Source organism: Canis lupus, chromosome 6, assembly GCF_048164855.1.
Source record: "Canis lupus baileyi chromosome 6, mCanLup2.hap1, whole genome shotgun sequence".
NCBI lineage: Eukaryota > Metazoa > Chordata > Mammalia > Carnivora > Canidae > Canis > Canis lupus.
In genome coordinates this window covers 19362111-19386498 of record NC_132843.1, presented here as the reverse complement: position 1 = coordinate 19386498, position 24388 = coordinate 19362111, and the positions used below count along the sequence as shown (strand labels likewise).

At 44.7% G+C, this 24388-nt stretch overlaps 1 protein-coding gene and 3 long non-coding RNA genes across 4 annotated transcripts in view; 1 reads left to right on the top strand and 3 right to left on the bottom strand.

The window, feature by feature from the left end:
- LOC140635091 (uncharacterized) overlaps window positions 1–11429 on the bottom strand; it is a 42410-nt gene extending 30981 nt beyond the window's left edge. The window contains exon 1 of the long non-coding RNA XR_012032443.1: window positions 10948–11429. This is a non-coding gene — a long non-coding RNA (uncharacterized lncRNA). The remainder of the gene's footprint in view (window positions 1–10947) is intronic.
- The window catches only part of KCTD1 (potassium channel tetramerization domain containing 1), a 183932-nt gene continuing 168857 nt past the window's right edge, over window positions 9314–24388 (top strand). Inside the window, exon 1 of the mRNA XM_072829105.1 lies at window positions 9314–9464. Coding sequence (XP_072685206.1) covers window positions 9456–9464 — 9 coding nt within the window. The 5' untranslated portion in view covers window positions 9314–9455. The remainder of the gene's footprint in view (window positions 9465–24388) is intronic.
- On the bottom strand, window positions 13160–18999 carry LOC140635089 (uncharacterized). Its single transcript, XR_012032442.1, has 2 exons — window positions 16613–18999; window positions 13160–15873 (listed from the first exon to the last, which is right to left on the bottom strand). It is a non-coding gene; the product is annotated as an uncharacterized lncRNA (long non-coding RNA).
- Window positions 19944–22932, bottom strand: LOC140635088 (uncharacterized). Its single transcript, XR_012032441.1, has 3 exons — window positions 22097–22932; window positions 21713–21894; window positions 19944–20348 (listed from the first exon to the last, which is right to left on the bottom strand). It is a non-coding gene; the product is annotated as an uncharacterized lncRNA (long non-coding RNA).

Here is a 24388-nt window from a genome sequence, read left to right as displayed (position 1 = left end):
CTTGTGAAGAATGCTGCCAGGAACCCTGATGTACAAATAACCAGATGGAGTCTCTGCTCTCAGGTCTTTTAGGTAGGATCATAGATTTTAGGGTAAGTTCTCCAGGGCCTTGAAAACCCATGACAAGAAATACTAATGCCAAACTCATAAAATCATCAAGTCCCGAGGGTACTTATTCCTCCCTTTACCTACTCACTAACAATCTCTGTCTTTTTCTTTCCCCTTTTAGTTGTTTTTCTAAAGTGTCTTTTCGGGATCCCTGGGTGGCGCAGCGGTTTGGCGCCTGCCTTTGGCCTAGGGCGCGATCCTGGAGACCCAGGATTGATTCCCACGTCGGGCTCCCGGTGCATGGAGCCTGCTTCTCTCTGCCTGTGTCTCTGCCTCTCTTTCTCTGTGACTATCATAAATAAATAAAAATTTAAAAAATATATTAAAAAAAAATAAAGTGTCTTTTCTTTATATTCGTTCACTCTTTCACTTATTCATTCAGTAACAAGTATTTGTTGGGCACCAACTGTGTGCCAAGTATTATGTGAGGCCCTGGAGATCCAGAAAATACAGATAGAGTTCCTACCTTGTGGAAGCAGATGGTTATCAAATAATAAACAAATGCATAATTGCAAACCAACTCGTAGTCTAAAGGAAAGGTCCAGTAAACTACAAGCGCTTATAACAAAGAGCACCGAGCTGGTCCTAAAAGGAAGGAAGGCTTCCCTGAGGAAGTGATATTTGAGCTAAAGGATGAGCAGGAGTTGCTAGGGGAGGGCAAGAGCATTCTTTGTATAAACCGTGTCTCCCGGGCAAAGATCCTGGACCAGTGAGCTGAGAGGTAGGAGTGGAGACCCGGAGTATTAGGGCAACCCAGGCTGGGTTGGGGTCTCGAGGAATTCTGGTCTTTATTTCAAGAGTGGAGAGAAACCATTGAAGAGGTTTGCTTACTTACTCAGAGTCTCCCGAGGGCCAGACCCCTTCCATCAATAAGAAAAGTCTATGTGGTCAGCAAGCTCAGGAATATTTCTGTCTTTGTACCAAAGGATGCATCTTCCAACCCCTCTGCATAACTCAAAGGCTGAGGGCATAGTGGTGAACTGCCTTGTCTTCAGTATTAGGAGTTGGGGACCTGAAGTCATATTCTTTTGGAACTTCTGTTATTGTCCAGAGAACTATATGACTCTAGCTATGCATGTGAAGTGTAGAATTCCATACCCGCCAGGACTTTTGTGAACTACCAAGGACATTTGGAATTAAGCAAGCCAAGGGTAATCAATTCTGATGCCTTAGGCTATGAGGCCCCCGTGGTACAGTACAACTGCCTGTGTGTGTGTGTGTTTGTGTGTGTGTACGCCTGTGTGCACACACACGTGATGGTGGTGGTGGGGGGGTGTCCTCTTCCCTTGCTCTAATGTATTAGACAGTGGCCTCTGCCAGAGGCGAGGGACCTGACTACCCAGCTCAGCTTCCTGTTCAGTTTGGGAAATCTTAGATTCATTAAAAAGAATGGAATTGGTTTTCATTTGCAGGGACAATTTCCTTTGCTTTCTTGAAAAGGGAATGTGTGTATCTATACGTGCAATTCATTTGCTACTGCACACAGAGACACAGTACAGGCAGAGAGAACTAGAAGCATCTTACAACATGAAAGTATTAAAACAGACTTCCACAAGGCTTTTTGGTAATGTGACACACGATGTTTAACCGGGCGAGGGGTGCAAGGCTTCCATCTTATGAAAGGTTCAAGTTTCACTGAAGCTTAAGTTGGGTAAAGTAATTACCAAGAGAAATTTCCTTTGGATGCTAGCTGTTTTGTGCACACAGCTTGCCTGGGGGAGGCAGCGTCAGCACCCCCGTTAGGTTTTCCTGGTCTAATTAGGAAACATACCCAGTCAAGGTTCCCTGAAATTAAGAGCCAACCAATTAGGCCGTGAAGATGTTCCCCTAGAACTCATGTTGGTTGGGAGACACCTTTCCTTTTATTTGTCACCAACAGAGGATGAGGGAGGCACTGAGAAAGAGAAGAAAGATGTGATGCAAGATAAAAATAAATGGGCATAGCATACGAATGTGGAAACCAAAGAAGGGAGACCAGATCAAGTGCTATTATGCCCATTCAGCCTCTAGGCAACCCTGTGTTGGACCCTGTGAGCTAAACCAAGGGATAGGGATTACGACCCAGCACAGTGCTGCAGGGGTATTGATCAGCACAGGAACATGGGGAAGGTATTTTCTGCCACTTGCCTGCCTACCTGTCTCCTTTCTGGTTTCAAAAAATGAAGGTGGGCATGGGCGATGCAAAGGCTCAATCACACCATTAATAGTTACTCTCCCCTCAAGGCAAAGTCCCCCCACCCCTTTCCTGCTCACTCACAGGACAGAAAGGTCCAACTGAGGTTTCCAAAGACAGCTGCACCTTGCTTGATGTATCTGGGTTATGGGTTCGACTAAAGCACAGCGCATGAGTGTGACAGCAGCTCCCGGGACCCGGCTCTGTCTAGAGACAGATCACCACAGAATCTCAGGAGACCTTACAAGGGGAAATCATATCAGCCACTCCAAGAGTTGAAGTCTTCATAGAAAAAGGAAAGAGAAGGGAAAAGGAGGAAGGAGAGGAAGAAGAAGTCACTTGCCTGGGTGAGTTCATCCTTCAGGCTAGGAGCTTGACATCCTATGAATAAGGAAATTGGTTGATTTTATTGCTCTTGCTTTACTTACTGAATTTGTGGCAGAGGACCAATTGTTTGGAAAGTTCATTCACTACTTCAGTTTATATTTGTTTTGGGTCTAAGAAGCCAAAGGTGAGTACAGACTGGACAAAGTTGAGAACAAAATGATTGTTTATAATCTTTGTATAGTTTTTCCTGTTTTGCTGTTGTAGTAGCAGTAAAATATACGTAAGACAAAATCTACCATTTTAATCATTTTTAAGTATACAGCTCAGTGGCATTAAGTACATTCACGTTGTTATGTAACTATTACCAACATCCATCTCCAGATCTTTCGTCCTTCCAAAACCATGTACCCATTAAAGGATAACTCCCCATATCCTCCTCTCCTCCAGGCCCACTAACCACTGATCTGTCTTTATGAATTCGACTACTCTAGGTACCCCATGTAAGTAGCGTCAGGTAATGTTTGTCCTTTTGTCCCTACTACATTTTGACACAGCCAGAGAATCTAAAAACTAGCCATAGCTAAACCCTGGGTGTAACAAATAAAACAAAAACAGCATATCTACTAATACTGATCATTTTCCAGGTTCTGAGTTAAATGTTTTCTCTTTTATATTTTGCATTATGACGTAAAGAATAGTTTTAAATTATACATTTGTTGCAGTCCAAACACTCAGCCCCTTCCACCCAAAAATGTTTCTTTTAGTAGGCTTTACCATACAAAGAAAACGTAGGGAAATTCTCGTCCCCCACTTTGGGGAAATGAGGAGTAGAAGGATCATAACAACGCTTTACCTATCAAAATTTTTCAGAAGAGAACAATAAAAGACTGATGAGTTACTATCATTATCTTATAAGCTCTTTCACAGAGCCTTTGTTTTGTTTAGGGACATGAACAATTAGAAAAGAAATAGACACACAGGCTTTGTTTTCTCAGCAGGAGCTGCTATATGTTTGGTACAATGGATATGGTTTTTTTCTTTTTAAAAAATTAAGATATCCATTATCTACAAAGCAACCTTAAAGGGACAGATTGAGGATTTAATTTTAAAATTTCACGTCTGACTCTCATAGCCAGATGGTCTTTACACAATGGAAGTTCCCTACCATCATTCATAATTGTTTCTTATCACTACTATCATTAATGTTATTATTAAGAATAATGTTGGAATCATTTAAACGCCCATGTGGAATAGTCTTGTCGATTTGCTCCCCCCCTCCCAGGGCCCGTTTTAGCTGATCAGGCTTATACTCATTAAGACTCTAAAAAGTGCTTTCTCTCTTGATAACTTTAAAGAAAGTACACAGATTCTTGCTTCCCGTGGCAATTTGTTAATAGTGGCTCTTACTAAAACTTGAAGACTAATATGTTTGTTTCTTGTTTATTATTTTTTGACCAGATTTTTTTTTTTAATTCTTGGGTTTGTTTGCATTTAACTAGAACACATTCATGATTCTTTTTCTTTTAAATACATTTTACGTTTTTAACCATAGAATGATTCTACTGAATAAGTTTTATAGGATTTTTTTTTTTAGGGTGGAGCGGGGAAAGGTTTTTTAAAAATTGAAATATGACATCCATATCATTAGAGTTTTAAAGTTAGTAATATGCTTAAGGCAGACTTTTTATGGTTAGCAAAGCTGAGAGGTTCTGACACCCAAAGGATGTACAAAGAGATAAGTTACATAAATGTATATGGTGCCCCGGAGGGGCCTTGATTGTATTATGGGGTTTCTCATGAACGGCTTTGGTTCAGACAGAACAGTGAAGCAAAGCTAAGTGGTTCTCCACTGAATGGGCTGTGCATGAGACGCGTTACTCTGCAAATAGAAGTACCTTTCAATGCCAGCTAGTTTACTATGAGGCACTGAAATAAGAAATAGAACAAATTAGCTAATGAAATGTTTGTCTTATTAAAAATGTTTCCTTAAAATAACCACTGCATTGCTTTAAAATGGATCGCCTCGCAGATGACACAGAACAAGCTAAAAATGATAAAGTCTAACGCTTGGGAAAGAAGAATGCACATAATTTGGAGAACGTAGAAACTGGGTAATATGATATATGATTGATTGATTGGACTATTTCTCAGAGATCCGAATCAGGTCTGAAATTCATTTCTTTTAATATTCGAAATCCTGTTTTCCTTTTTTATATTTTGCTTTTGAAGCACTTGCCTGTACCGATTCTGTATTTCCTGAAAGACAGAACATTAATAATTATAAAGAAAGAGATTTGTGGCAGATTTCCGGTCCAGTCCCCTTTCTTACACCAGCAATTATCAAAATGCTTAATTAATTGTATTCTACGTGTGAGACAGTCTTGTCGAAATCAAGGATTCTCAAAGGAACAGAGTTTTCCCTAGTAAGCACCGTCGTAGACCTATGCTCGTTCACAGCTAGAATTTACCTCGAAGAAAATCTCATTTCACCCATTATTTTACATGAAAAGGTAAGGTGTCCATGTGACTTCTAGGTGAAGTGATAAAATGAGGCTTAGCTATTATCTTTTAAAGAGATCATCCATGGAAATATCAAATAATTCAGTATCTCCCATTGCATGAATATCTTTCTTCTCTTTTTCTCTGTCTAAAATGGCAATCAGGGTATCTGACCATCGTCAAATTTTATTTCTGAATTCATTTGTGTTGCTTCATCATGGGAGTATGTGTTCACATTACACAGCTAGAGAAGAAACTTTGATAAAAGACTAAAGTGGTCTAAGGGCTTCAGGACGAGGATGTGGGATGTGGTATCTGTTTCTATTCAGAATTCTGGGTGAGCAGAAACTGATGCTCGCCAGCCCATCTGCCACCATTAGAAGACCTACCCCTTAAAAAAAAAAAAAAAAAAAAAAGAAGACCTACCCCTTCAGAACGTGAGATGTTACAGACTCTTAACGTTGACAGTGATATAGAAAACTACCATGTTTTCCAGAGGCTAATTGTAAACAGGTGGCGGTTGGGGCCAAATCTCCAGGAATCACAAACCCATTCTGTTTGAGCTTGTTAATGCCTCTATTCAACTCCAGGAAAATGTGCACATTCCACAGTATTATAGGGGGTTTCAGGTTGACTGATAAAAAACAGGTGATTTCCTCCAAAACACTGACTCGAAGATAGAATAACATAATTTGCCTTCCTGTGTGGCAGCGCCTCTCATGGTGGTTAGAGGTGGATCGTGCTGAAGCAACGGTGGAAATACTGTCATTTGGTGACATGTGGGGAGAACCCGTGGCAGCCTTGCCGTGGCCGCTGACGGCCACGTGTGTCCCGCTTGGGCCCAGGCACTGCCACTGCTCTCTTCTTCCTAAAGCAAAGTGCAGTGGGATTTTTAACTTGGATCTGGGTGCCTGGCTTCACTGAAGGGTTTTGCAATTTCACATTTCATCTCAGCCAGTAATGTCCACATCTTGTCAAATCGCTACCAAGAATGTACCGCAGGGCTACCCCTGGACCACGCCGTGATGTTCTGTGCAAACTCGTGATTTGAGGGTTCGGTGACCTCCAGGCGACCAAATGAGCTGTCCCCACATCACCAGGAAAAGGGATCGCCGTTCTCCTTAAAGCACATCCTGTTTTCTCTTCTTCAATGGTCAGGGCACTAAATTTTTTTCCACCCAGCCCCTGGTTTCAGTTCAAAATATCTTATTTTACCTGTTTTTATGTCTTAAAAACTGGCGGAACTCATTTTGATAGTGAGACCAAGGAAGAGGGAAACAGAGGTCTGTGTCTTCTTTCTGATTGTTTTCTTGCTGACAATTTTATTGCCATTGTCTTTCGTGTTGCTAACGGTCTTTAGGCTGCTGCTCTCACTTCAACTGTTTATTGAAAAAGGAGGTTGGAAGGATTTTTAATATACTTTTTCCCCCAACTTCTTCATGATTGGCAAAAAAGTACCGCAGAGCTCGCCAAATGCACACGTTCACTTGCACAGATTTTAATCAGATAAAATACTTTGGGGGTAATTTCATGATTGCAGGGGCTGATTGGAGCAAAGTTGGTAAATTCATATCTTATACTTAGGCAAGACATGGGCCCTGCTTTTCACACGCCATTTCATTAGAAAAAAAAATCTATCTTAAAATTTAAAGTCAGTTGTCCTCATCCTTTTCTTTGTGTTGATTGGTACACAGTAAGTTTTCCCTCTGAATCTCAACTTTGAGTCCCTTTCAAACTACAAGAAAATTAAGATCCTCACCACGATAAAATGAGACTTTACTCTGCAGTCCTTGAAATCCCAGTAATTCCCCTGCTGAAAATTTTTTGCTGATAGTCTTCAGTTCCTTTAGGTACTGATAAGAAAATTGGCCTCACTGTGTTTAGCCATATTTGCTTTTTTGACTCTAAATAGTATAAGCCATCTTCATTATTCACTTATTCCCAGACCTGGTACTAACTTTGGGTGGTGGGGGATGGAGGGAGGGAGAGTAGTTGTTACAAAAGTTAAATGCCAAAGGACAAGGATGTGCTGCTATCAGAGATATTTAAAAGAACGTGCTAACAGGTTGTTAGGACAAACTCCAGAAAGGGAATTCTGGAAGTATGGTTTTTAAGCCACGTCAGTACAACTTAGAAGGTTGTACACAGTTTCTGAAGGGGTAAGCGCCTTCAGGGAGGCACCACTCACATGGGTGTTAGTCCTGCCTCTGCCAGCCCGGTCTTGGCCTTGTCGCTGACTGCTGTGTGACCCTGGGCAAGCTGCTTCCGTTTCCTCATCTGTAAGATGTTGTGAAGAACTAGATGGAGGGATCTTTCCACAACTGATCTTTCCAGCTCTAACATCCCAGGACAATGACACAAGGTTCTCCGGACTTTAATAAAAGTCATTTCAGGCCACATCTTCAATGTATGTAGTGCCATTTGGGGGCAAGAAGAAAGTTCTTATTCAGTTGGATTTGGGGTTTTGTGAATATTTCAAAAAACATCATTGCAATGAGATATATCAGAGGATATATCTACCTTGTGTGGAGGGGGGAAGAGAAGGAGAATGTGCAAAGAAAGATGTGATTTTGTTTCTTGTTGTTTTGTGAGCCACTCATTTTTTTTCTTCTTGTAGGTCACTGATATTCTCAAACCAGACACCCATGTCTTATGAACTTGTTCTGTAACAAACAAACAAACAAACAAACAAACACTACCAACACCCCTGATTCTCATTATGACATTACTCTCTCGGGTCATTATTATGTGGATCTGACTGATGATCCCTTTAAAAAGCTTGACCCTTCCCTTTTCTGCTGGTACTGCAGCAGTTGCTTACCTCAAAAGAAAGATGATAGTTTAAAAAAGACTTCCTGTGAAATGCTGCCAATTGCAGGTATTCACAGGACATGTCTGGTTCTATTTAGGGTTTTTTTTCTTTCTTTCTTTTTTTAGTATCCTTGGCCTTACAGCCTGGGCTTTTTCATATGAAATGTCAGCAAAGTCTTTGAATTAATGAACTGTGAAGTGCTCAAAAAAAAAAAATATATATATATATATATACCATTTCAAAAAGTATCCTGTAAGGATAGAACACTAATGAGAGGTGACCCTAGAGTTACGACCAAATATCCCACTCTAACTACAAAGAATTAAGATAACGACTGGCTCAGGCACAATTTCTTTGAACAAAGACCTAGAAAGGAAGGAGATGTGATGAGGAGTGGGGGAGGTCAGAACTAGATTCACAATCTGGGAAAATGTGTTTATGTTAGAGTCTCTTTAGTTCTGTTGAGCACTTCCGTCAAATAATGGAATTATACACAGACACCCCCCCCCCCATAAAAGGTACCAGGTGGAGGGAAGCTAAGAGAAGGGAGCAGGCGAGATACGTTCAGAAGGTTGATCAAATAAAATCTAAATGATAGGTCTTTGGCTACACCTAATGTAGGTTTTGTTTTATTTTAATTTTGCTATTTTTTTAAAAAGAAATGTGGTATAACTCCTTCAATCTTTTTGCAATTCTGCATGGTTGAACATTTGAAATGAGTTTGTGTATCACCCCCAGGCGCTGATTCAGACTTGATTGGGGCAAAGCAGACTGCATGTGCTTATTTTTATCCACGTCATTTGGGACGTTATGTCGCCAAAGGAACCAAAAAATGTGCCGCTCTGTTGCCAAATTATCACCTATCCTTTGATCAGACAGGGCGGTGATCCTCATCAACAAGTTGTGCGACCTTAGTGTAACAGCAATGTCAGGTCAACTCGAGAAAGTGAAGGGAGAGCCCTAAACACAAATAAAAAGAAACAACCAACAATCCTTATAATTATCATCATCTGCTGCTTTTCCCTCTTTTGGCAAAGAAACACTCCATCCATTTGCAGAAATCGCCCGCGGAAACGTTACATCAAAACTAATCACAACGATTAAAATCAGCTTTTCTGTGCAAGAGGAGGGTAAAAAGCAAGTTGGAGGCTGGAATAAGACTGTTTTTCCACCAAAAAAAAAAAAAAAACTGGGAAAAAAATTTCCTATATGTATATTTATCTATACGTATACGTAGAGCTTTATTTTTTGCAGGAGATCAATTGTCTGCCCTGTGATCGGTTAATTTGATTTAAGTTTTATTTTGGAGATTGATTTAGACTGGAGGTAGAGGCATGAGCTAATTGTATCCTGATCCTTGCCTTGAGGGGTTTCAAAGCCCTGGAGCAACTCTTCTCTGTATTTTGTTCTGTCTACCTTAGCCAAGCTATTGCATTTCTCTCTGGTGTGGCGAGCCGAGCAGATCGCTGGGAGAGAAATCGGAAAAGGGGGGAGAGGAAAAGGAAAAGGGGACTTGGAGAGAGACTTTGTGCTTCAATGTTTCAGGTAAGATCTGACGGTTCGGGTTTGTTATTATTTGCTAAGGAGGGTATGGCTGGGACTTTGGGCGCAACTCGCTTTTACGCATGTGCCAGGCACGGGGCGAGCGCGGCACACTCGCACACTCGCAGCCCGGCGCGGCGGCTCGGGATCCGCTCGGGATCCGCTCGGGATCCGCTCGGGCCGGCGGCGGGGCCGGGGCTGGGGGTCGCGGCGCTCTTCCCGGGCTCGCGGCGGCGGCGGCGGGCGCGGGCGGGGCGGGGCCGGGGCGGCGGGAGCCCGCGCGCCGGGGCCCGGCTCGGGATCCGGGAGCGGAGCCGCCGCGGCTCTCCGAGCCTGAGCCTGTGCCCGCCGCCCGCCGCCACCCGCCGCCCGCTTCGCCGCGGCTTCCCGCCCCGCCCCCGCCCTCCCCGCCGAGCCGCGCGCGTCCCTTTCTTCCCGGCGCCCAGCTCCCAGCTCCCAGCTCCCAGCTCCCAGCTCCGCGCCCGCCCAGCAGCCCCGCCGACAGCCTCCCGCCGCCGCGGCCCGAGCGCCCCCAGCCGAGCGCAGCGCCCGCGGGCTCCCCGGGCTCCGCGCCGCCTCCCGCCCCCCCCCCCCCCCCGCTCGCCCGCGGCCCCGGCGGCGCCCCCGGACGCCCCGCGCAGACGCCATTGTGGCCGCCGAGCGCAGCGCACCCCCGGGCGGGTCGCCCCCCTCCGGCCGCCGCAGGCCCGCGCCGCTCCCCTTTGTGAGCCGCGGCCGGTGCCCGGCTCCGTCCTCCGCGCGTCCGCGGCCGGGCTGAGCCGGATTCGCCGCCTCCGCCCACCCGGGCGCCTTTAAAGCCCCCTCCCGCCCCCTCCCTTCCCGGCCGCCCCCCCTCCCGGGTGCAAACGTTTCATTTATTTTTAAAAAGCTCCCATTCCTCTTCCTCCCCACCTCCTCCCCGGATGAAGGGCACGGCACGTGCTCCGGATCCCGAGTCTCCTCGGGAGGCGGGGACGGGGTCGGGGGACGGGGAGGGGGCGGGGGGCGAGCGCTGCAGGTCATGGCTGTGGCCGGGCCGCGCTCGCCGCCCCTCCGCGGAGCCCGCAGCGCCCGGCCCGGCCCGGCCCGGCCCGGCCCGGCCCAGCCGAGCCCGAGCCCGAGCCCGCAGCCCTCCCTCCCCTGCTGGCGCCCGGGGCTCCCTTAAAGGGACAGAGTTTCCAGGCCGCTCCCGTCTCCGCCGCGCGGCGCGGCGCGGGGGGCACAGGGGTGGGCGGGGGGGGGGATGCAGTTTGGCTCCTCCTGACCTCTTTCCGCCCCGCGCCGCCGCCCCTCTCTATGGAAATGTGAAGTGTGCTTCCTCTCCCGCCCCCCAGGGGGACCCGGCTGGAAAATAAAGGGTCCGAGCCTCCTGCAAAGAGAACGGAGTCCGGGGGCGCGTTCTGGTGAATTCGCTGCAAAAGTGAGGTCGAGCCCCAAACACGTCCAGGGGAGAGGGAAGCAGCCCCGGGGCGCGGGCAGCCCTTACCTGGACGCGCGCTCCGCCCGGCCGCCCGACTCCCGAAACTTCCTAGCCTGAGCGGGTCGGCAGTGCCCGCCTTTGTGCTCCCGAGCACTCGCGCTCGCGCTCGCACTGTCGTGGAAATGATGTTCTGGTATCAAAACGGTTTCACCGTGACTGTGCTTCGGGGGCCGGCTGGGCGGGAGCCAACTAAGTTAGCAAAGTTGCAAATGGGGCTGCGGGCCCTGTGCGTGGGGAGCGGCTCGCGGGAACTGTCCAGTGCTCCCCGTGGCACCGGCCTCCGCGTACGAGCCGCACCGCAGCAGGCAGCAGTAATTGGGTACAAATGCTGCATTCCCTTTTAGATCATAGAGAACCGGCGGCTGCTTTCAAGCAAATCCTTGACGTGTGTGTGTGTGTGTGTGTGTGTGTGTGTGTGTGTGTGTGTCCTTGCTGCGACTGGGAGAGACATAACAGTTTAACATACTCATTCTTTAAGAAACGTTTGCCTTCTGTTTTCAATCAACTAAGCTGGCAGCTAGAGATACAAGTTTATTTGAGAATACCCTCTGGGTACCAAGCATGCTTGGATTGTTTTAGCAAATTAAAAATGAGCAAAATGCTTTTACCTTCTCAGCAGTAGACTCCTTAAGAGACCTCCTGTTTTGTGTGTATGTGTGTTTTTTTGAGAAACATCTTCTGCGTTTATCTCAAATGTGTTTTTAATGTGGAAGAGGAGAAAATAAAGGATTTGTAAAGGCTGAGCCTGATGCCCTAGCATGATTCATTAAATCTGATTTTACATCAAGGAATTTACCTGCGTCGGTGGGAATCTGTGGCACCTAATAGCTAACCTACTTGGTTGAATTTGAAATCGTAGTGGATCCGTTTGTCTCCTGGATAATGGGCAATGTGCCCATCTATCCCTCGTGTTTATATTTGTGTGGCATTTGGCTTACCATGAGGGGCTGGTGTTCAGGAGACCGCACACTGGCTGCAACAATTTGGCACGGGAGTCCTGCTGCTGCTTGAATGCAAAGAATTGTTAGCGATTGTTATGATGACAGTAGGTTTAATGTTTACTAATTAGGCTGCAGAGGTGGCCATTGAATCTTAAAACTTTGCACCGCCGAGAAAACTTCACCGGTTTAGGCAATGTGTTGATAAAAAGGAAAGTAATGGGAAGAAATTTTGAAATGAATTGAGCGTGAATGATAGTTGGCAAAAAAAAAAAAAAAAAAAAAATCTCCCACCACAGTATTCAAAATGACTGCAGTGATTTTGCTGTATTAATTATGCCCGAAGCACAATATAAAGTTCTCTAACACACACTAGAGGTCTCTCTTCTAGCTGTAAGATTTTCATGTCTGTAATTCTTTGCCAGGGCTTGCATAGTAGGGGTGCTGGGTGATAGCTTGGTTCATCGTTATTTAAGTAATAGTGATTTACTGACCATCCACATTACTCGGATGTGAGGTATTTATTTTGGAGAATATTCAGTAATTATGGTACAAATTATACTATGTAAGTACTAGGAAAGTAAATGCATTAAGACTTCTACTAGATGATGATGAAAATGTATTATTCCATTTGTTGATTAGCATTATGGGCCTTTTGGCAGGCAGTTATTTATCCAAAGCAATTTGTTTTTAAATGTAAAAGTAATTAGCGAAAGATGTACTGTATCCAAGAACTTTCCGAAAATTAAACTTCCACGTAGCTCTAGGTTTAACAATAAGTTGTTTGCACAGATGCTTTCTTGTCTCCACGTTTTAAAATCATAATGATTGTTTCCTAATTCCAAAATGTGATGTTTTCTGCCCTGATCTTTTCCCTTTACGTCATATTGGAGACATTCGAAGGGTATTTATTTGTGAACCGTCAGTTCATCAAGGCTTTTATTTAGTTGGATCTGAAACTGTATTTCTGAAGCTTCTTTGGGACTGCAGTTTACAGTTTCCCAAGCAAGGAGAGCTCTTATTTTCTCCATCTTTAGGTTGAACCATCTTGGGAAGGAAAATAAAAATTTCGGATGCAAGCACGCTTGCTTATTTTAATAGCTTACTCATGCAGAAGTGAGAAACAATTCAATTTTCTTAGGCACCCTGGCTTTTCATTCATAAAAATGTACTAGATGTAAATCACGTTAAGCGTGTTGATGAGTGTGATTTGAGATAACCGTGCAGAAAGCAAAACAGAGAGATTATCCTTTAAGAATAACGAGCCAGTATTCATTAAGTTCATTCACTGCTTCAACAACTGTTTATTTGTGCCTGCTGTATACGGGACACTGTGCTAGACGCTAGAGACACGATGGTGATTTGAAAAAGGCATTCAGAGTCCCAATCTCCCAGAGCTTATGATTCACATAGAGAGACAGACGTTGATCAAACAGTTGAACAACAATTAGGGCTTTGAAGGAAAAGGGACACAGTCAGATTTGTAATTGAAAGGATAATTCTCATGTCACTGTGGGCAGTGAATGGCTGGCACCAAGTGGATGAGGCATAGCCCTTGGAAGGCTCTAACAGTCATCCAGGCAAGAGAAGACCTAGCTGAGGTTCAGGTAGTGGCAGGCGAATCAGACAGATGGAGGGATTCAAGGTGCATTTAGATGATAAAATTGATGGATCGTAGTAAAAGGATTGGTTTATCAGTGAACAAGGGGAGACATGTGGAGAAGATGCCTAGATTTCTGACACATTAACCAAAAAGACACTGGGATTCTGATGACTGGCCAGGTGTTGCACCTTTCACTTCATTTCCAGTAGCCAGAGTGAGGAGCAACAAGGAGCCTCCTTCACATCTCCTGTGATTGCTTTCACAAGGGAAGCCAGAGTGCTTCCCATCTCTCCATTTGTTTGTCAGTAAGTATGGGGGGAGCCTCCACGGTGTGGGCCCTCGTCTCCCTGCTCTTACTTTGTTATCCACGGTGACTTTTCATTTATGAACTAAACTATGATGTTCCGTTTATGCAACTCCAGGTAAGTTGAAATTCAACATTTGAAGAGGCCCGTGTATCACCTTCTGAAAGAAAATCAGGTCTGTGCCTTAGAGTGCAAAGAACTATGTGAAAAATTTCACAAACATGTATTAAATCATTAGGAAACTTCTTTGACCTTGCTTCTTAAAAGCCCATCGACATACACACAACTGGCACAATTATCACAAATCGCTCATCGACAGAGCTTTTAAGGACCTTAACGTAGTAGTGACGTTTGTTTGGTCTGACTGGAGTTCACTGCAGCTCTGCTTTCTCCCCGTAGTTAGAGTTGAGTGCTCGCGTCCCCTCACATGTCCCGAACTTTTTGTACTGATCCTTGGCTACTGTTGTCTCAATACAACACTCCTCTACTTAAGTGGATGCTGTGGTATATCTAATATCTTTTTTTTTTTAAGAAGTATGCTTTTTTTAAAAAAAGATTTTATTTATTTATTTGAGAGAGAGAATTAGCAAGGTGAAGGACCGAGGGAGAGGCAGACTCCCCACTAAGCAGGAGCCCAATGACCCTGAGACCGTGGTCTGAGCTGAAGGCAGCTGGTCAACCAACTGAGCCACCCACGTGCCCCGGTACTTCTAATATCTTGTCCATTCCTTCCATTCGTTCTTATTTCTCTAAAACGCGTTCCCTCACATCGTGCTTCACAAGCACATGTAACAATCAAGAGATAGTGTTTTGCCCAATATGTTATTCACCCCCAAAATAACATTGGCTGATAAACGGTTAATTTTAAAATAACCTTAAAATTAGGTATTCGGTTTTTCTTTCAACATCAGAAAGTATTAGAAAGAGAATTTCAGTAAAAGAAATCTGCCATGAATGCTTATGATCACTTTCTTTTCCTCTTGCTGGTTGTACTCCTTCCAGGAGATTCCAGGTTGGAGCTCCTTCCAAGAAATTTGAGTTTCACTTATTTCCAGGAAACAATTAGAAAATCACTCTCTGTGTAGGAGTTTGATACACAAATGCAATTCCATGGGACGCTTCCCCCCACCCACGATTCTCAGGTAGGTGGCCCCGAGAGCAGGCTCTGTTTGGAAAAACATCTTCATTTCAACCAACTCACTGGGGGATGCATTTCTTGTATAAATATGGGAATGACAATATCTCTCCAACCTGCCTTATAGGATCGTGGAGGCAAAATATGAGTATGTATAGCAAACTGATGTGTAAATAAGTAGCATCAAAACCTAAAGGGTATTTTTTGTCTGAAGGATCCATCCAAATTCTGGCCCCTTGCTGCAAGTAGCAGAGGGCAATCTGGACTCCATCACTAAATCCCCAAAACAACGCTGTGAGGCAACCCCATCTTACAGGTGAAAGAACTAAGGAATAGAAAGATGGTGACTTGTGTGAGGTCAAAGGTTGGGCTAGTGGCACAGCGAGATTCTAGCCCAGCAGGCTGACTACAAACCCCTACCCACCATGAGCCGCTCTGCTGTCCCATCTATACTTCTAGTTTTCTGTCCAGTGGATACTATTTGAGCACTTTTCATAGGCACCTGGCACAGGGTGCTTCTCTTCTCTGCCACCAGCTTCCATCCATCCTCTCCTCTCTCATCTGCCCCCACCCGCCCCCCCCAGTATCTCCTCACCAGCACCTGCATCCCACTCTTAACACTCTCCAGAGAACAAATGAGAAGTAATTTGAGGTTGCTGTGATCATACATCTGAACCGCTTCCTAGCTTGCGCTGAGCAAATCATTCACTCTCACATATCTGTCGTGCTGACCAAAATGGGGATTCATTTTCCACCCAGTGAGAATGGACAAGAATTCAGGTCTTGATGCCCACACGGAGGCTGCTGTTAAGAACTGAAGAGAATGTGAACTAGATAGATTTCAAATGCTTGCTAGAGGGAGGGATAGTCTTCTTAATCCATCTTCCCAAAGCTTCTGCTGCTACATTACCTGGTGTTGTGTAGCACTTTCTCTTTGCTGGAAATCTGTAGCTAATGGAACAGAAAATGTGTGTCAAATGGAAGACCCAGACTCTCTTCTTGGGGGGAAAAGACATCTACATTGTTCCATGGCATCAACGCTTTTCTCCTCCACCCACCCACTCCCACTGCCCACATCCAAATCCCACTCCCACTCTTCCTAACTGATTATTAAGTTGGGTAAATTACTTAATCTCCCTAAGCTTCAATTTTCGGAACTGTAAAGGACCACACTAATAGTCACTAGAAATGAGTTAATAGTATAAGCTATTTGTAAATGAAATAATATACGATCATTGTCAATGAGATAATAATAAATCCTAGGGTAGTTCTGAGGATTGGATGAGATGTGATGGAATGCAAATATGCCTGGCACATAGGAAGCACTTGGAAAATGTCCATTTAATATCATTCCACAGGGACTATGCTTATTCCTCTTTGCTTCCTTAGTTCCTAATATGTGCCTGGCATACAGGCTAAGTGCTCAAAAAGTAATTGTTGGATTCATGAATACGGAATTTCGGAGAACACAAGAATAAAGCCAGATGGTGATTTCACTTCCCCGTAAGTACTTTTTGCCATTGACAAGAAGGTCCAAGCTCTGCCAGATGCCCTTGCTGGATAATTATGGGCTTATTCTAACCAATTAGATCAACCATTTGGGAACAGACTAAATTTCATCTGGGGTGACTATTAACGCTGGAGAGGCGTTGCTTCAAAGATGTCATCAGCTTACCTTCTGATTACTCACCTGATAGTCCTTCTGTGCACAGCTGTCATGAGATTTACAAAATCTGAAGACGTTTAGAACAGATGCCATGAAATGATGAAACCCTGGGTTCTGGACCCATCATGGGAATCCGTGAGTTTGCTTATTACAGGGCAAAGAAACGTCGGAGCAGGTCTGATACCCATTCCATCCAGCAGATGGCAGTGGTATACACTCACAAGCAAATTCTTGGACTGGCCTCTGGTCTTATTTCCTCACCATTGCCCCACCCTCGGTGGCAAAGAAAGTCTGAGCCAGCTTTGAAAAAACCTCCCTTGGCTCCTTGGCAGCGACTACCGGGGACCGAGACTCGGCGGGGGCAGGTGGAAGAAGCCACAGGTCAGAGTCACCTGTGCCGTGGACCAGAGAGGGGAGAGAAAGCAGGCACTGGGGCCTGTTCGAATCCACTCACTGCCAAGTTTCCCAGAGACAAGTAAGAGTTCTGTTTTCCTCTGCGTTTAAGCAAATCGATACAAGACAGTGCTGTCAACCTCTCACATGTAGGATGCTAGCACATGCTGTGGGCTGAGAGCATCTGGGTGCCCAATTAGTAATCAGAGATATTGGAGAAGATGATGAGCCACCTTAGGCAGGCATGTGCCACCGGCGAATGGAACAGTCATATGCAACTGGAGACCCCCGGGGAACTCTCTCATGAGGGGTAGTGAGATAGATGAGCTGGGTCTTCAAGTCGCTCCGAACCGTGAACCCGTGTTAGCCGTGTGACCCTGAACGTTGGCTTCATGTTACAACCACCTCCGAGGGGTGACACGAGTACAGTGCCGTCTCTGTGCCAGGCTGTTTTCCAAAGACTTTGTAATAAAGTGTTGAATCAAATCTTCATTCATCACCCAAGGGGGTGGTACTATTGGAATCCCCACTTTTAAATGAGAAAATCAGGGGCACCCATGTGGGTCAGTGGTTGAGCTTCTACCTTTGGCTCAGGTTGTGATCCCAGGGGTCCTGGGATTGAGTCCTGCATGGGGCTGCCCCGCAAGGAGCCTGCTTCTCCCTCTGCCTATGTCTCTGCCTCTCTCTGTGTGTCTCTCATGAATCAATAAATACAGCCTTCAAAAAAAAAAAAAAAAAAAGTGAGGAAATGAAGGCCCAGAGAGATTAAGTAACTTTTCCAGGATCACATACTGGTGAATGATCAAACCAGGATTTGGACAACATGCTCAGGCTTCTGTGTCTGTGCTCTTCAATGCCAGGCACTGCTGCCATTTATTAATAATGACTGTTACTACTAGCTAATAATTATTAAGCATTTTTCTTGTGCTAGAAGCTTCACATGTTAGCTCCTCTACTCCTCTCAGCCACCTATAAGGTGGGTGTCATTGACTTCCCCATTTATCAAACGAAGAAAAGAAATACTCACTCCGTGCCCTGCTCTGTAAGAAACACAGGAAACCAAATTAATGGGGAGACTGTAATATACTACAGTGCTAGATGGTGGCTCCCCCTGTAACTGCTAGAGTGATTTAGAGATAAGAGAAATCAATAGTGAGAGAATACAGGGATTTTGTTCAACGGTGTAAGAGAAGGCACATGAAGAAAATGTGCAGTGTCTTATCTGATCCTTCACAATTTCCATCAGGGCCCTTAGATATTTATAACCTCAGAACCATTTTTGAGAAATGGTGTGTAGCCCACAAAGATGGGGGTTGGTCCCATTTCTTTTCAGCACTGCCTTCCTCTCTAGAGTCATTGCTCATCATTTTTTGAGGAGGTAGGATGATCCAGGTGCTTTGCCAGATGGCCATTGCCTTCCTCAGTACATAGGGCCTAGCTCTTAGCCAGCGCAGTTACCCATGCGTTCCAGGTGAAAGAAATTCACCTGCTATATGAACTAACTCAGCCTCTCTCTGATCAGAAATGCCATTCCAACTCTGAGGACAAAAGACAGGGTTTAGAATCTGCAGTCTAATGACTTTAAACCCGACTTCTCTGCAGTATGCCTGAATGAAGTTTGGGAGAATAGATAATTCTCCAAACAAGGGACAAAATTTCAGAAGGAAGCCTTCCTCAGTGCTGACAATACTGTGGAATCACTACATGACTCAAAGACCTAAAGCATCAAGAAATGGATCACTCTAAGGTTGCACAAATTAAACAAGCTAAGAGCTGGAGGTGGTTTTCCATAGGAAATACAGATCTTAATTTAGACCTACCTCCAGTGTGACTCATCCCCACGTGGTAGAAGGAGCCATGGGAGTTCATGACCAATGGAGTCACAGGGGGCCTCCCAGTCATGGATATTGCTGGGCAATGAACTAGGGCCAAGTAAGTGAAAGACAGAATGGAAGTTCTACAGATTTCTACCTTAAGAAATCAAAGACATTTCCAAAAAAAAAAAAAAAAAAAGAAGAAGAAGAAAAGAAATCAGAGACATTTCTTATCATTTTTTTCTTCCAATTAAGCCTTTGTGCTCATGCAAATCTTTGAACAATGTTATTCTTTCATTTCTGATATGTCTTTATGTCTAAATGCATTAGAAACTAAGACTATTTCTAGCTAAAGCACTTTAAAAAGCTCAATCGTTTAGCTCTGCATAATTGTTCCAGGGGCCTTCTTTGTTTCTTTTTCCCTCTTAAGGAAAATTCTGTGTCAAAATGCATTTTAAGATATGGACTTAGATTCAAATTTTACTTTGGAAACATGCAAAGACTGCTTTGAGTCACCCTTTTTTTTTCATTGTATCATTGAAGCATTCATATATCTGAATTATTTTTTGACAGCTCTTTTGCAAACTACAAATATATGGTAAACAAACGCCTTTCCAAATTATTCTGCTAAGGAATAGAACAGATACACTTTTTAACACTTGAAAATTATGCCTTCTGATAAATTTGTGCTAACCCAATAATCGTTTATTATAGAAGTAGATAAAGTGCTCCTGAGCTGATTGATTTATAAAGCTCTTTGCAAATAATTGCTTTTAAATCTGTTTTTAAATATGAGTTTAGATAGCCAGACATGTAATACAGATACTTACAGCCAGTTTTTTGTTACTTAAGAGGTGATGGTATAGTTTCCATGTCATCTATCTTCTCTTCTTTCCATTGCTGTCTACCTTTTGGCCTCATAATTACTCTTTGATAACCTCAGTCAAAAGATTGATGGAAAGGGGGAAGAAAGGAAATCATTTTCAAATCCATTTGTCTTTCTTCCCCTCTCCCTTCTCAACAACCTGATAAAGTGCATTGGAAAAAAAGTCAGCTCTTAATTCATGCTAACAGAGGGCCATAACAAGATGAATAATCCAAAGGAATAGGCAATCCCAAGTCATTTGTATTCAAATCTTGATGTGATTTATTAATTAGGCTAGTATTAAATTTTGTCTTAATTTACACATTACAATCGGAAGCACATTTTTCTTCTCCCTTTCAACTCTTGCAGTCATATTATATGACCTTAGTATTAACACGAATGACTCCTCTGACCCCTTAACAAATAGTCTTTCCCAGATTTGGGAAATTGGTCTTCTCTAAAGTATTGCCTAGCTTCGTGGTTCTGGACTTTACTATGCATCACAATTGCCCAGAGAGCTTGTTTAAACAGGGTCTTGCCTCCACCCCAACTTTCTGATAAGATTGGTCTGGGATGGGAGCTGAGGGTGTGCATTTCCAACAGGTCCCCAATGAATGCTGGTGGCTGTCCCAGGGACCATACTGTGAGAACCTCTGTTCTCAGGGAACAGTAGGCCATAAGGATGTTCCTGGAGAGAAATAAGAAGGATTCATCAGTCAAGTAGATTTGGGAAGCATTATACCTTTCTTTGAAGTCTTCTTAAGTATTTCAAAAATTTGTAGAAATCCTGCAATACATCAATCAGTTTTCTAACTTGTATTTCCTAAACATCATTGACCACAGAACCCTTTGTTCTGGTAAGACCATCAACTGTGGGAATTCCTGCTCCAGGAACACATTAGGAAGGGCTGCCCTAAAAAAAAAAAAAAAAAAAAGGAAGGAAGGACTGCCCTGCTTCATGGTGCCTTGATGGGCTAAACTTCAGCCCACCCCACCCCCACCTCCTGTGGTGTTGGCAGCCTCCTGTAGTCACACGCTGGACATTTTCATCACAAGGCACCTTACCGACTCAGCAAACCCTGGATCTTGCCTCCTCCTTTTGACCAGAGTATCTCATTCTCCTATTAGATCCTACCAAAACCTGCTTTTTGAGCCTTGCTTCTGCTTCTTCTCTTCTTACCTCTCTGATCCTCCCTCCCTGCCTGCCTGCCTGTCTTCCTGGTCATCTCTCTCTCCTTTTCAGCCTGTGCTCACTACACAGTGCACTCACTAGCACCCTCAGATGTCTCCCTTGTGTGGCCCCTCTGTCATCCCCACCTTGCCAGTGCAAGTCCTGGATGACCTTTCTCCTTCCACACTTTGCATCTTGGGAGCCTGAGTGACACGGGGGGGGGGTGGGGGGGGGAGGTCACATGATTCTTCTCATTGATGCCATTGCTAAGTCATTTCATCCTTGCAGCCCACAGCCCACCAAGAGACTTCCTTGGTTTTTACTGTGCCAGGCACTCACTACCCCAAGCCCCAGAAATAGCAACACACAAGGACAAAAAATCCAGGGTCTCCTGGAGTTTACATCCAAGAAGGTAGGGGGTGGAATGAGAACTTAATCAGATACAGTTAAGTGCTATGCAGAAAATTAAAACAGTGTGGTCAGGCGAGACCTCCGTAAGGAGATGACGTTAGTGCTGCTGTCTGCATGACAATCATGGTAGCCCACCTCTCTAGAACCTTGATACCGCATGGCAGCCCCCGGTTTATTTCTTATCTCATTCCCCCCAGAGGTTTTTCTGGATCTTTTTTTGCTGTTCTCAAATTCCAAGCCCATTCCCTCTTATCAGATAAACTGGCCTCGGAATTTAGTGAGAAGTCGTCTACTCTCTCCACTCTCCTGACACCAAAAATCCTACCCATAGCTCCCACGAGTCCTCTCTGCCTTTCCTGCTCTCACTGGCCCCTTCCCCATAGCCTATAGCCATTTGCCAAAAAATCTGCTTGTGTGTACCACCCCGGCGCCCCCTGCACCCAAATTCATGGGTTTAAGCCCTAACTAACCCTGAGTGTGACTGAATTTGGAGTAGGGCCTTTCTGGAAGTAACTAAAGGTTAAATGAGGTCAGAAGGATACAGCCCCGATCCAGCAGATCCAGCAAGATGACTTTCTTCAGAAGAAGAGACCCTCTTGCAGCCATCCACGAGCCAGGAAGAGAACTCTCACCAGAAGCCGAATCCGTCAACCTCCAGAACGAAAAGAAATAAGTTTAGCTGTTTTTTAAAACTACCTCATCTATGGTATTTTGTTATAGCAGCCGGAGCTGACTAAGACAGGAACCAGAAAACTCCCCCGCCTCATGCCCACTGGCTTTCCTCCCCCCACCAGTCTGGTGTTTCATGCCTCGCCGCCTCCTCCCTCCCTCGTAGGTCATCCTTCTCGAATCACCTTTTATTTTAGAGTGTGTTCTTGTGCCTTTTCAAAATGGAACAGCACTGCAAAACCTAAGGATGTTTTTGAAAGGCTTTATTTTTAAATTCTGGGATCGAGATCTGTGCAGTCTTCCATCGTGTCACGCCACTTCATGGACCTTAGACACCAAATTCAATCTCTCCTTGTCCCCACATCCAATCACATCACTCGGCGAAGTTCCCTTTTCTTTATTTCCTCAACTGGATGTTTTTTCAGACAATTTAGAGAAATAGGGAAATGTTCTATTTTGTATTTCTCAACATCCACACCATTGGCTTTCTACCTCTTTCCAATTAGAATGGTAATCGCCCTAAGCAGGAGTGGAAGTTTAAGAAGCAAGACTGGGAAGATGGGCGATTCTTTTAAAGGAAACTTTCCCTCCTAGATTCTGTCTTCTCTGGTTAATTTAATTAGAATCCCATCAAGCATTGCTTATCCAGTGGCATATTGTCACAGACACCTGCTCCACAGGCACTGGATCTCCAGGGGAAGGTCAAGTGTCATTGCTTCCCCAGATTCCCTGTAGCATCCAGACCCCAGTCACTCTCTGTGAAGAGGGGTGATAAGAGATAGAGATGAGATAAGGCAGGTCGATTCACTTCACTGCCGCCATGGATTTTCTCCAAAGTTTTTGTGCCAATTGTAGAAATTTTCTGGGTCTACTCTCATCTCACCCCTATAGTGGAAGCCAAGAATTCGTAGCCAGCACTGCAGTGATTTAAGAGCAACTCCAAGATTCCACAGCTTGTGGAAGGGTAGCAGGCAGAGAAGGGAGGACTGAATGAAGCAATGTCTGTAAAGCACTTTGCATAGTGCCTGCCATGTAGCAAGTGCTGAGAAAATGGTGGTGATTATTATCCATGCCGTCGTCATCATAATCACTGCCATGGCTCATCCCATACACACACGCACATGTATACACATATACACTTGCATATACGTGAGGGTTCTTTCCAGCTCTACGTGGAACTTAGGAGGATTGGAAGAACTCAAGGTAAAGTTGTGCAGTTCTTGGTGGAGATCCAACACCTGCCATTACAGTTGCCTAGAAGACTGGCAGAGTCACTGAATTCCTGCTGCAAGAAACGCATGGAGCAGACTATACCTGTCTCAGCCCCATCAGATTAGTCAATACTTAAAAACAGCTAAATGTTTAGACAAGCATGGCAGGCCAGAAAGAGTGCACTATGGGTTCAAGGAGGAGGGGTTGTCATAATTGGGAGTGAGGGACGTCTGCAATAGAGACCAATGCAGAAGTGAGGACAGGGTAAAGGAACAAAAGATGTGTGTCAGCTCCCAGGCTGCCTGTGGAATGTTTGAGGAGCAAAATGCCAAGAGAACAGGGAAGAAGATGCCATGGAAAGAATTCACAAGGCTGTGACTGAGCTAAAAAGGGTAGAGGAGCTCCTGATGTAAAGAAAGTGTATTTTTAAAAATCTAAACTGTACAAGTAGATAATAGATTCTATTCTATGAGTTATAAGCAACCAATTAATCAGCACTTTGTCATCTGACACTGTGGGGTTCCAAGGAAGGCAGAGTCCCTGCCCCAGATGCCTGGAATCTTGGGAGAAAACAAGATAAGTGATGGTGGGGAGTGCGGGTGGTAAACAGAGAGCTGGAGGCCCAGTGGTGAGCAGTTGGGAAAGCTTGCTGAAGGAAGTGAGGGTGTAAGCTGATCTTAGAGAAACAGAGGCACAGCACTCCAGGTTGGGACAATGAAGGTGACCAGTGAAGCAGAGGTGAACATGCAAAAATGGATTTGAAAGGTGGGTGAGAAATGACCCCACAGAGAAAAGAGTTTGGGGAGAAGAGCATTGAGTCCAGCAGCCTCCTCCTGATCCCATCCTATCCAGCTCTATGATCTTTGTGTGTTGGCCACTCTCGAGTCCAGCCATCCGACTCTGCCGTCCTGTGTGATGTGTCCCTAAACTTCCTCTGCTGTTTCTTCTTTTAAACATTCCATCCATTCTTCCCAGGCAACCTCTGTGTCCCTAGACTTCAGTATGAACAATGCAGCCAACTCCACTGTTTCCCACCTGTATGTGTCTAACTGCCTAGTGAACATGTCCAGCTGGCAGGTAGCGGTCTCTCATGAGGCCCCAAAGGAACTCATCCCCTCCTGGTCCCCCTAACTTTCCTCTTTCCTGTGACAGCTTTACCACTCACCGAGGTGCTCAATAAAGAATCCTCAGGATTTCCTTCACCACTCCCTTTCCCTCAACTACCTCCTCAACACACACACGTATATGCGCACACATGGGCACAC